The sequence below is a fragment of the Salvelinus fontinalis genome, chromosome 10 (assembly GCF_029448725.1).
Source record: "Salvelinus fontinalis isolate EN_2023a chromosome 10, ASM2944872v1, whole genome shotgun sequence".
Taxonomy (NCBI): domain Eukaryota; kingdom Metazoa; phylum Chordata; class Actinopteri; order Salmoniformes; family Salmonidae; genus Salvelinus; species Salvelinus fontinalis.
The window spans coordinates 48,637,184-48,649,683 of NC_074674.1; the positions used below are offsets into that span (position 1 = coordinate 48,637,184).

General features: G+C 45.8%; 1 protein-coding gene across 3 annotated transcripts in view; it reads right to left on the reverse strand.

The window, feature by feature from the left end:
• The window catches only part of LOC129864229 (metabotropic glutamate receptor 5-like), a 107,019-nt gene that overhangs the window by 4,632 nt on the left and 89,887 nt on the right, over positions 1-12,500 (reverse strand). For 2 of the 3 annotated variants that reach the window (XM_055936936.1, XM_055936935.1), the window contains 3 exons: positions 12,320-12,500; positions 4,112-4,275; positions 1-2,736 (listed from right to left, as the gene is read on the reverse strand). The exon at positions 1-2,736 is cut by the window's left edge and continues 4,632 nt beyond it; the exon at positions 12,320-12,500 is cut by the window's right edge and continues 2 nt beyond it. In XM_055936936.1, coding sequence (XP_055792911.1) covers positions 1,500-2,736; positions 4,112-4,275; positions 12,320-12,500 — 1,582 coding nt within the window. In that variant the 3' untranslated portion in view covers positions 1-1,499. The other variant, XM_055936937.1, reaches the window with a different exon arrangement.

The window sequence follows — 12,500 nt, forward strand, 5'->3', positions numbered from 1 at the left end:
AGGCTGGGGGAGGAGTCCTAGAAGAGTTAACCAGGCTGGGGGAGGAGTCCTAGAAGAGTTAACCAGGCTGGGGGAGGAGTCCTAGAAGAGTTAACCAGGCTGGGGGAGGAGTCCTAGAAGACAGGCCTGATGTAGCTCTGGTAAACTTTCATCACAGTTGTTGGCACTGCTCTGGTACTCGTCCCACCCAGAGATGTCAGGTGATTTATTGTCACGTTGTAGTGTTACTGCCAGGGATGTAGCGGTTTCGGGGGTTTTGTCTGGGAAGTGATTTCCACTGAAAGAAGTGTCACTGTTTTGAGCAGGGACTAAAACGGAAGAAGAACAGGCCCGAGGCCCAGTCCTTGCCTGAATTTGAGTGAGTCTTCGCTCAGTGAGTCTGGTGAAGTGACCGCTGATTGGACGAGGTTGTGATGTAGCTGTGGCATAGTCATGATTGCTCCTCCCACTGCCCAGCTGTCAGTGCGTCCAGATACCATGCCTTAAACCAGGAGAAGCTAGCTCTGAACTATTACAATCCACATGTTGTGTCGTCCATCTGTGCTCTCGGAAACTAAGTGTTGATTTCCTGAGTCCCTTCAGTCTTTAGTGTGGCTCTACTGTGGCTGTACTGTGATCCTGAGGCCCTTCAGTCTTTAGTGAAGCTGTACTGTGATCCTGAGGCCCTTCAGTCTTTAGTGTGGCTCTACTGTGGCTGTACTACGGTCCTGAGGCCCTTCAGTCTTTAGTGTGGCTCTACTGTGGCTGTACTACGGTCCTGAGGCCCTTCAGTCTTTAGTGTGGCTCTACTGTGGCTGTACTACGGTCCTGAGGCCCTTCAGTCTTCAGTGTGGCTGTACTACGGTCCTGAGGCCCTTCAGTCTTCAGTGTGGCTGTACTACGGTCCTGAGGCCCTTCAGTCTTTAACGTGGCTGTACTGTGATCCTGAGGCCCTTCAGTCTTTACGTGGCTGTACTGTGGCTGTACTGAGGCTGTACTGAGACCCTCCCCCTGTCTCTCCTCCTGGCGTCCCCCCATCACTCTCAGGGGGGAGAAACTATGGCTCTTATCCAAGGAAAGGAAATAAAGTCGAGTAAATATTGTGTAGCTCATCCAGCACTGTTGTACTGCTCTCCTCTCATTTCCTGTTTCTCCAACTGTGCACAACTAAATCTCCAAATGCAAAACTTCATTTTCTAACCTCTTATTCCACAGAACACATCTCTAGTAGAGGAGGAGGAGTTTACAGGGAAGATGAGGAAGAAGAGGAGGAGTTTACAGGGAAGATGAGGAAGAAGAGGAGGAGTTTACAGGGAAGAGGAGGAAGAGGAGGAGGAGTTTACAGGGAAGAGGAGGATGAGGAGGAAGAAGAGGAGGAGGAGTTTACAGGGAAGAGGAGGATGAGGAGGAGGAGTTTACAGGGAAGATGAGGAAGAAGAGGATGAGTTTACAGGGAAGAGGAGGATGAGGAGGAAGAGGAGGAGGAGTTTACAGGGAAGAGGAGGATGAGGAGGAGGAGTTTACAGGGAAGAGGAGCTCTGACTGTAGTGCCGTAGCATCAGTCTGTCATATTTCCCCGGGGGGCAGGGCTCACCCAGGGCAGACTCTGAGGCCAGGGAGGGGGGCGTGGCGCCAGGCAACTCTAGGGAGGAGTCTCTAAACGGTGACGGAGGGGCCAGAGCAGCCAGCTCCTCCAGCAGCTCTGTGGTTCTCACCGCCGCCGTACCACACACCCCGCCCCCAGGACCATAGACCACACCGACCGACCCGCCCACCCGGGGGTTGCCATGGTTAGAGGCGGCGATGGCTGCTACTTCAGCGTAAGCGGTGACTGTGGTATTTGGCTGTCTGGTGCGGGGTAGGATGTAGGGAGGGGGGCATGGGGCGGGGGTGAGGCCTGGACCCGGAGGAAGGGATTCAGCACCCTCCGGTGGCGACCCAGGGAGCATCATGTTGTTGAGCTGGCTGATGTTGGCAGTGAAACGGTTCACCACACAACTAATCTGATCCATGATGGTGGAACCCTGGGGCTGACTGCCCACCGTGCCCACACCAATACCCCTGTCACCTATGCCACCAACACCTATACCCATGTCTAAATCACCCACACCAGTATTACCAATACTGCCAACCCCACCAATATCACCTATGCCCCCCATACCTACACCCCTACCACCACAACCAATATTACCACCTCCCATCCTGCCCACCCCGCCACACGCCCTTGTCTGAGGCCTCTCTGTCATGTAGGATGGCAGAGCCCTGACCTCTTCTCCGTCCTGGGACCCCTGAGGCCCCCGGGGGGGACATGGGTGGTAGGTTCCAGCGTGAGGCGAGGAAGGGCAGGGGAGGAAGCCTCCCACCCTTTGGCTGACGGTGGGCAGGGTTAGTGGGGAGGGTGAGGAGGGACAGGGGAGGAAGCCTCCCACCCTTTGGCTGACGGTGGGAAGGGTTAGTGGGGAGGGCGAGGAGGGACATCGGCGGTATGCTCCAACATGAGGCGAGGGAGGGCAGGGGTAGGTTCCAGGTGGGTAATGCTGTGCCCCCTGAGGTTCATCATAGACCCCCCTGTCCCCAAGTTGGGGCGTGGCGGGGGGGGCGAGGTCAGGAGTGCCCGCCCCCTTAGAGAAGGGCTTAATGATGGCTGTCTGGTTGACCTCCTCCTTCTTCTTGATGTGGATGGACATCCTCTTCCACAGGTTGGGTCTGTAGCCGCTGCGCTCATTCTGAGACCACGACACTGACTTACCGTTGGAGCTGGGAGGGGGGTGACATAATACAACAGGGTTAAATAACTAACTGATCTCTAACCCCTGACCCCTAACCTTACTGACTTACCGTTGGAGCTGGGAGGGGGATGACATAATACAACAGGGTTAAATAACTAACTGATCTCTAACCCCTGACCCCTAACCTTACTGACTTACCGTTGGAGCTGGGAGGGGGATGACATAATACAACAGGGTTAAATAACTAACTGATCTCTAACCCCTGACCCCTAACCTTACTGACTTACCGTTGGAGCTGGGAGGGGGGTGACATAATACAACAGGGTTAAATAACTAACTGATCTCTAACCCCTGACCCCTAACCTTACTGACTTACCGTTGGAGCTGGGAGGGGGATGACATAATACAACAGGGTTAAATAACTAACTGATCTCTAACCCCTGACCCCTAACCCCTGAACCCTGACCTCTTCGCCGTGTTGACTTCTTGTTGGAGCTGCAGGGTGAACTGAGATGGTAGTGTCTGTATGCATCTTGAAAGCAATAAAAAAATATATATGTTTTGCTCTGACCTCTAACCCCTAAATCCTAACTGACTCCAGTACCTGATATACTCTGATCTCTAACCCCTAAATCCTAACTGACTCCAGTACCTGATATACTCTGACCTCTAACCCCTAAATCCTAACTGACTCCAGTACCTGATATACTCTGACCTCTGACCTCTAACCTCTAAATCCTGACTCCAGTACCTGATATAGTCTGACCTCTAACCCCTAAATCCTGACTCCAGTACCTGATATACTCTGACCTCTGACCCCTAAATCCTGACTGACTCCAGTACCTGATATACTCTGACCTCTAACCCCTAAATCCTAACTGACTCCAGTACCTGCTATACTCTGACCTCTAACCCCTAAATCCTGACTCCAGTACCTGATATACTCTGACCTCTAACCCCTAAATCCTGACTGACTCCAGTACCTGATATACCCTGACCTCTAACCCCTAAATCCTGACTCCAGTACCTGATATACTCTGACCTCTAACCCCTAAATCCTGACTCCAGTACCTGATATACTCTGACCTCTAACCCCTAAATCCTGACTCCAGTACCTGATATACTCTGACCTTTAACCCCTAAATCCTAACTGACTCCAGTACCTGATATACTCTGACCTCTAACCCCTAAATCCTAACTGACTCCAGTACCTGATATACTCTGACATCTAACCTCTAAATCCTGACTCCAGTACCTGATATACTCTGACCTCTAACCCCTAAATCCTAACTGACTTCAGTACCTGACACAGTCCCGGCCCAGATCCAGATGTCATCTGAACAGGCCCGCCATGCGCTTTGACTTGGCTACTAAACCTCTATTCCCTTGACCCCTTACAGTACCTGAGATTTTCTTCAGAGCCCTTCCTTCTGAAGAGTCCAGCCATGGTCTTGGGTTTGGCAGCGTTAGCGGCGGTCTTGGCATCCCCTACATGCATGCGGACCTGGGTGGAGGTGGTGAAGGCACTCCGTACGTTCTTCTCCGGCTTTGCCAGCATGATGTATACCTGGGGAAGACACACACACAGAGAGATAAAAGTAATCACTTCATTCATCATCAGTAATACTTCTGTGTATGTCTAAGTATGTGTAAATGCTGTCTAAGTATGTGTAAATGCTGTCTAAGTATGTGAAAATGCTGTCTAAGTGTGTGTAAATGCTGTCTAAGTATGTGTAAATGCTGTCTAAGTATGTGTAAATGCTTTCTAAGTATGTTTAAATGCTGTCTAAGTGTGTGTAAATGCTGTCTAAGTATGTGTAAATGCTGTCTAAGTGTGTGTAAATGCTGTCTAAGTATGTGTTAAAACTGTCTAAGTATGTGTAAATGCTGTCTAAGTGTGTGTAAATGCTGTCTAAGTATGTGTAAATGCTGTCTAAGTGTGTGTAAATGCTGTCTAAGTGTGTGTAAATGCTGTCTAAGTATGTGTTAAAACTGTCTAAGTATGTGTAAATGCTGTCTAAGTGTGTGTAAATGCTGTCTAAGTATGTATAAATGCTGTCTAAGTGTGGTGTACATGCTGTCTAAGTGTGTGTAAATGCTGTCTAAGTATGTGTGCATGCTGTCTAAGTGTGTGTACATGCTGTCTAGGTATGTGTACATGCTGTCTAAGTGCTGTCTAAGTATGTGTACATAATGTCTAAGTTGCTATGAAACCTCTTTCTGGCTTGTTAGCATAACAAAAGATTTGCTAGACATTTTATGATTTCGGGTGTGTTTGTAAATTGAATCTGGAGTGCCAGAGTGCGCTCTGGGAGTTGGTAAATCCTGATGTTGTCAGATTGTTCGTTTGTAAATTCAGAGCGTTTCACTCTCGGAGCACGTCAATCTAATTACGCTTTTTTTTTGCCGAGTTTTACTGAGCAGTTTGTAAATTCATCAGTTATTCTGCGCTCTGGCACACTCAGTCGAGAGTGCTCTGAAATTGGAGTGGATAGCCAGAATGAACAATGTCCATTGAGAACGCACAACGACTATACCACTTAGCTAAGAATGACATGAATAATCAAATCAATAAATGTTGGGTAGTGTTGATGAATCGTTACTGGAGAAATGTGACCAAGTTGAGACGCTAGACAGGGTGGACTTTAGATATTGTAAAGGCAGTTTATTGAAAGGTAAAGATATCTGGCAAAGCGTGCTGCACGGACTCGTTCGTCTGGTACTCATGGAACTATCGGAAGGAGCCCCGAAACATGGTGTGCAGATAATTTATACAATAAAATGATGTAGGTATATTCTGGGAGTCTGTTCGTCGGATTGGTCGCTCTGGGTCGTGGGTAGTCCTGTTCGGGCCTGGTGTCGACGTTCCATTGGCTCTTAACATGGTTCTTTGTCTTAGAGTCTCAACCTTGAGCAGAATGCGTGTGCGTTTGGTTTTAGCAGGGGCCTGTTCATGGGGGAGGGGAGTGTGTGTGGGTCTGTGGTTGTTATCTGATGAGAGCAGAATGTGACTGGGAGAAAGAAGGGGATGGGTGCATGTTGTGCCAAGTATAGCTTGTGTTGAGAAGTTGTTATAACAAGTTTCCAGTATCTATTACAATTTCTTACAGTAGTTAGTTAGATAGCATATAGTTAATATACTGGCAAGTTCAATGTATAAGTAGCCAACTAACGTTAGGTAGTTAGCTAACATACCGGTACATACGGCTGTAATGATATGCTATGCGGTTTGTAAGTATAGCGTAGTTAACTTCTTGCGACTACAGGGGGTGCTGTTTTCTCATTAGCATAATTGCATTACAGATTAAACGGCTTCCTACTAAATTCTTTATCGTACAATATGCATATTATTACTATTATTGGATAGAAAACAGTCTCTAGTTTCTATAGGCGTTGGAATTTTGTCTCTGAGTGGAACAGAACTCATTCTACAGCAATTTCCCTGACATGGAGTCAGATTTCACACATTTTGGCCCCTGATCTGGAGTCAGTTTAAAGGTCACTGTGAACGCTATCAGGATACGGACACTGCTTACGTCTTCCCCTGGATGCCTTTACGTGATGACGATTTGAATGGTATCGATTGCGCAATCACAGCCCCTATAAAACAAAAACACGTGTAGGTAGGAACTCCTCTCCAGCTGCTTCGGACGCACGGTGGACACCGACCCGTTCTTTTTCCAAGCATTAGTGTAGCCAGTTATATTTCTCCGGTCATGTTTCTACTCGTTATAGGAGTTAAAAACATCATAAGGTAATTAATTTAAACCGTTTTATAGCAATTTATATCCGTTTAGTGCGATTTTGGGACATTTATTTCTGAGACACTGTGAATCTCTGGGCACGGTTCCAGTTCATGCCTAACGCAATGGGCATTTCTACATGGCAAGAGGACAGCTTTCGACCAAAAGACGATTAGACCCAAGAAAGGATTCTTTGCCCAAGATTCTGATGGAAGAACAGCTCAAAGTAGGAACAATTTATTATGATAAATCGTGTTTCTGTCAAAATGTTAATCGCTTATGACGGCATCTTTTTAGACGTAGCTTCGCTTGGCGCAAATTGTATTGAAAAGTAAGGATAATAAAAAAAATGTAAATCAGCGATTGTATTAAGAATTAAATTGTCTATCAATCGCTGTCCACCCTATATTTTTTAGTCACGTTTATGAGTATTTATGTATACGACTAGATCACTGTCTAATATGGCGCACGACATTGTCTGACCAGCTGGGCAACTTTTGTCATTGTCTAACCATGATTTTGGTGGCTAAATATGCACATTTTCGAACAAACTGTATATGTATGTTGTAATGTGATGTTACAGGAGTGTCATCTGAAGAATTCTGAGAAGGTTAGTGAAAAAATTAATATATTTTGGCGATGTTTACGTTATCGCTCTCTTTGGCTAGAATCAATGCTCTGGTAACGTTTGCATATGTGGTATGCTAATATAACGATTTATTGTGTTTTCGCTGTAAGACACTTAGAAAATCTGAAATATTGTCTGTATTCACAGGATCTGTGTCTTTCGATTAGTGTATGCTGTGTATTTTTACGAAATGTTTGATGATTAGTAATTAGGTAAACACGTTGCTCTATGTATTTATTCTAGTCCATTTGTGACGGTGGGTGCAATTGTAAACTATGATATCTACCTGAAATATGCACATTTTTCTAACAAAACCTATCCTATACCATAAATATGTTATCAGACTGTCATCTGATGAGTTTTTTTCTTGGTTAGTGGCTATCAATATCTTAGTTTAGCCGAATTGGTGATAGCACCTGATGGAGTAAGAAACTGATGGAGTTAGAAAAGTGGTGTCTTTTGCTAACGTGGTTAGCTAATAGATTTACATATTTTGTCTTCCCTGTAAAACATTTTAAAAATCTGAAATGGTGGCTTTATTCACAAGATCTGTATCTTTCATTAGGTGTCTTGGACTTGTGATTTAATGATATTTAGATGCTACTATTTAATTGTGACGCTATGCTAGGCTATGCTACTCAGTGTGGGGGGGTGGGGGGTGCTCCCGGACCCGGGGTAGATACTCGTGAAAGGTTAACAAATTGTCAGCCAACATGACGAGTAACGTAATTTATTTGAAAGGGAATTACTTTATTACATTGATAAACATTTTCTTAACATTTGTCATAATTAGTAAAAAGCAATTAATTTGTATCCGTTCTCGTCGGACATCGTCTACATATTTTCCGCCATTTTCTTCAAATCTGAAAAGGTTGTGAAGCCACGCCCATTTTCTGAAGAATTGCATTATGGGCCCTAAAAGCACAGAAATAGTGTCCTCTGCGTGTACACTTTGTATTTTTGGCTAATTAAGTACGACATCCGGGAACTTTTGGCATACTAGTGTAACGGATGTGAAATGGCTAGCTAGTTAGCGGGTACGCGCTGTTGTTGATGTGTGCAGAGGGTCCCTGGTTCGCGCCCGTGTCGGGGCGAGGGGACGGTTTAAAGTTATACTGTTACATTGATGCTGTTGACCCGGATCACTGGTTGCTGCGGAAAAGGAGGAGGTTGAAAGGGGGGTGAGTGTAACGGATGTGAAATGGCTAGCCAGTTAGCGGGTACGCGCTACTAGCGTTTCAATCAGTTACGTCACTTGCTCTGAAACCTAGAAGTAGTGTTGCCCCTTGCTCTGCAAGGGCCGCAATGTACAGTATAACTTTAGACGGACCCCTCGCCCCGACCCGGGCGCGAACCAGGGACCCTCTGCACACATCAACAACAGTCACCCACGATGCATCGTTACCCATCGCTCCACAAAAGCCGCGGCCCTTGCAGAGCAAGGGGAAACACTACTTCTTGGTTTCAGAGCAAGTGACGTAACTGATTGAAACGCTATTAGCGCGTACCCGCTAACTAGCTAGCCATTTCACATCCGTTACACTAGTTTATTACAATCCCTTGGCACTAATTTCAGAACCTTGATGTCATTTTTCAAAACTCTAGACACAAAACTCACAACCCGATAATGAAATTGCATATTTTTCAAAAAATAACACTTTTTCCAATTGCTTGGATACAATACACATAAAGCTAAGATCATTTGTTCATTGAACTAAAATCACCTGTTCAAAATGGCACAACTTAACATCAAAAGTATTACCATTCCAAAATACAATTCACACATTGTAATGAAAATGATATGTAACTGTTGCATTACTCTGAATGCATAGTTTTATAGAAACTGACAAACAATATTCCATGTTTAGATCATGAAAGTTTCAGGATAACGAGATCCATTGACACCAATTACCGTGGAACATGAACCAATTGGACTACATTATCTATGGATGTAATATTTCATCATCATTCTTTATCAGACACTGTTTCTATGGTCCCATGTACCACTTTTCCAGACCATGTTTTCAGATTTGACATTACTTTATGCTCACCGGCCACTTTATTAGGTACACCTATCTAGTACTGGGTAGGACCCCCTTTTGCCTCCACAACAGCCTGAATTATTCACGGTGTTGTACGTTAAGAGATGCCCTTCTGCACACCATTTGTGGCCTTTCTGTTAGCTTGAATGAGTCTGGACATTCTCCTCTGACCATTAATCTCATCTCATTAACAAGGTGTTTCTGCCAGCAGAACTGCCGCTCACTGAATGTGTTTTGTTTATCACACCGTTCTCTGTAAACTCTAGAGACTGTAGTGCCTTAAAGTCCCAGGAAGGCAGCTGTTTCTGAGATGCTGGAATCACCATGTGTGGCATCAACAATCATACCACGGTCAAAGTTGCTTAGATTACGCATCTTGCCCGTTCTAATGTTTGGTCAAACAACAACTAAAGCTCTCTACTCTATATACTCTATATATTGAGTTGCAGGGCAGCCACATGATTCGCTGTTCAAAGGAGCAGGCTATTTGCGTTAACACGCAGGTGTACCTAATAAAGTGGCCGGTGAGTGTACGTATGTAGGCCCTTGTTATTGCTTTTCTAATACTGACAACTCGTTACTGATGATTGATTTCACATTGTGGTGCGAGTACATAGTGAAATGAGTCGTATGCACCTACAACAACATAGCGATTACATGGAGCCCGACAGGTCATCCAGGTCACAATAGAGGTCAAGCGGTAGGAGGAGGAAGACATGGTGGTCAAAGGAACAGCAGGGGACGAGCACCACTTCTGAGAAGTGGTCGTGGGCCTCGTTTGAGAGGTGGTGTGGAGGGAACGCGGTAGATGACAAGGCCACGGACCAAGACAGCGGCAGCAACAGCGAAAAGTGTCCAATGAAATCCGAGCAGTAGTTGTAGACCATGTCGTAAATCATGACAATGACTGAGGCAGCTACAATGATTCCACCAAACCTCAGAAGATCAACCGTTGGCCTCAATCATCAGAACTTTCCTCAATGAGAACCGGTAAGTCTTCAGCATTCACTAAACATTAGGCTACTCCCAACTGTCAAATGACTGTATACTGCAAGCCAATGTGTACCACACAGTAGGTCATGTGACTAATTGTGTTCTTACTGTCATTTTCCCTGCAGAATTGAGACTTGGCCAAATACAGGAGGCAGAGGCAAAAGTCTGACTGACCAACAAGAGCGGGCTGTGGTCGATTTGGGTCGGGCCAGAAATGATATTCGCCTTACAGAAATTCATCAGCATATCTTGGACAATGACGACATGTTCAACAATGTGGAAGCCATCGGTCTGCCGACTATTGCACGCATGCTGAAAAGGCACCAGGTGTCTCTCAAACAGCTATACCATGTGCCTTTTGAAAAGAAATGCAGACAGAGTGAAGCAACTGAGGACTGAGTATGTTCAGGTATGTTCAGTTTCAAGATGCCTGTTGTGAAAAATTCCCCCCAAAATTCTACATCATTGTAATCAGTAAATCTCTGGATGCTGGATGCTGATGATGCTGGATGCTGATGGTGCTGGATGCTGATGATGCTGGACGCAGATGATGCTGATGATGCTGGATGCCAATGATGCTGCTGCTGCAGATGATGATGCTGGATGCTGATGATGCTGGATGCTGATGATGCTGGATGCTGATGATGCTGGGTGGTGATGCTGCTGATGCTGCTGGTGCTGGATGCCGATGATGCTGGATGCCGCTGATGCTGGATGCTGATGATGCTGGATGCTGATGATGCTGATGATGCTGGATGCTGATGATGCTGGATGCCAATGATGCTGCTGCTGCAGATGATGATGCTGGATGCTGATGATGCTGGATGCTGATGATGCTGGATGGTGATGCTGCTGATGCTGCTGGTGCTGGATGCTGATGATGCTGCTGCTGTTGTTGATGCTGCTGCTGATGATGATGATGCTGGATGCTGATGATGCTGGATGCTGATGATGCTGGATGCTGATGATGCTGGATGCTGATGATGCTGGATGGTGATGCTGCTGATGCTGCTGGTGCTGGATGCTGATGATGCTGCTGCTGTTGTTGATGCTGCTGATGATGCTGGATGCTGATGATGCTGGATGCTGATGATGCTGATGATGCTGGATGATCCCTGGATGCTGACAAAAACCATCATAAATTCCTCTTTTTGGATGATGCAGGCTTCAACCTGGCCAAGACAAGGAGGAGAGGTCGGAATTTCATTCGCCAGCGGGTAACCATCCAAGTACCTGGACAACATGGGGCCAACGTCACCACGTGTGCGACTATATCGGAAGATGGTGTGGTGGGACGCAGACCTCGTATTGGATCCTATAACGCAGCTCTCCTTGTAAACTTCCTTGATGAGCTAAATCAGGTCTGTAGAGCTGATGGCGTGACCTATGTCATCGTGTGGGATAATGTCAGGTTCCACCATGCTCAAATGGTGCAAGGTTTCTTTTAAGATATGAATGCACAATGCAATGTTTTGAACATTGGGCTGCCTGTCTTACAAGTGATGACCGTTTTGAGTTTTATGTCTAGAGTTTAGAAACATGACCGCGAGGTTTTGAATTTAATGCCAAAGGGATGGTTAAAAAACCGTAACAGCATCCATACTATGACCGATAAACTACAAGCTAATAATACTACATTCTCAATTCACGTCACAAATAGTGCCGTTAGGGCGGGTACTATGAGTATTGGAACACAGTGTGTGTGTGTTAGTGTGTGTGTGTGCAGATATCTAAGTGTGTGTGTTAGTGTGTGTGTGTGTGCAGATATCTAAGTGTGTGTGTTAGTGTGTGTGTGTGTGCAGATATCTAAGTGTGTGTGTGTGTGTTAGTGTGTGTGTTAGTGTGTGTGTGTGCAGATATCTAAGTGTGTGTGTTAGTGTGTGTGTGTGTGCAGATATCTAAGTGTGTGTGTGTGTGTTAGTGTGTGTGTGTGCAGATATCTAAGTGTGTGTGTGTGTGTGTGTTAGTGTGTGTGCAGGTATCTAAGTGTGTGTGTGTTAGTGTGTGTGTTAGTGTGTGTGTGTGTGCAGATATCTAAGTGTGTGTGTGTGTGTGTGTTAGTGTGTGTGCAGGTATCTAAGTGTGTGTGTGTTAGTGTGTGTGTGTGCAGATATCTAAGTGTGTGTGTGTGTGTGTGTGTGTGTTAGTGTGTGTGTGTGCAGGTATCTAAGTGTGTGTGTGTGTTAGTGTGTGTGTGTCTCCTACCTTGGGGGCGAACATGCAGCCGAGAGCCACAGTAGCAGAGAGACTAACACTGAAACACATGGTGATGATCTTGTAGTTGGAGCCAAAGTAGATCGGGACGAAGGCCAACCAAATGATGCAGGTGGTGTACATGGTGAAGGCTATGTACTTAGCCTCGTTGAAGTTAGCAGGAACATTACGG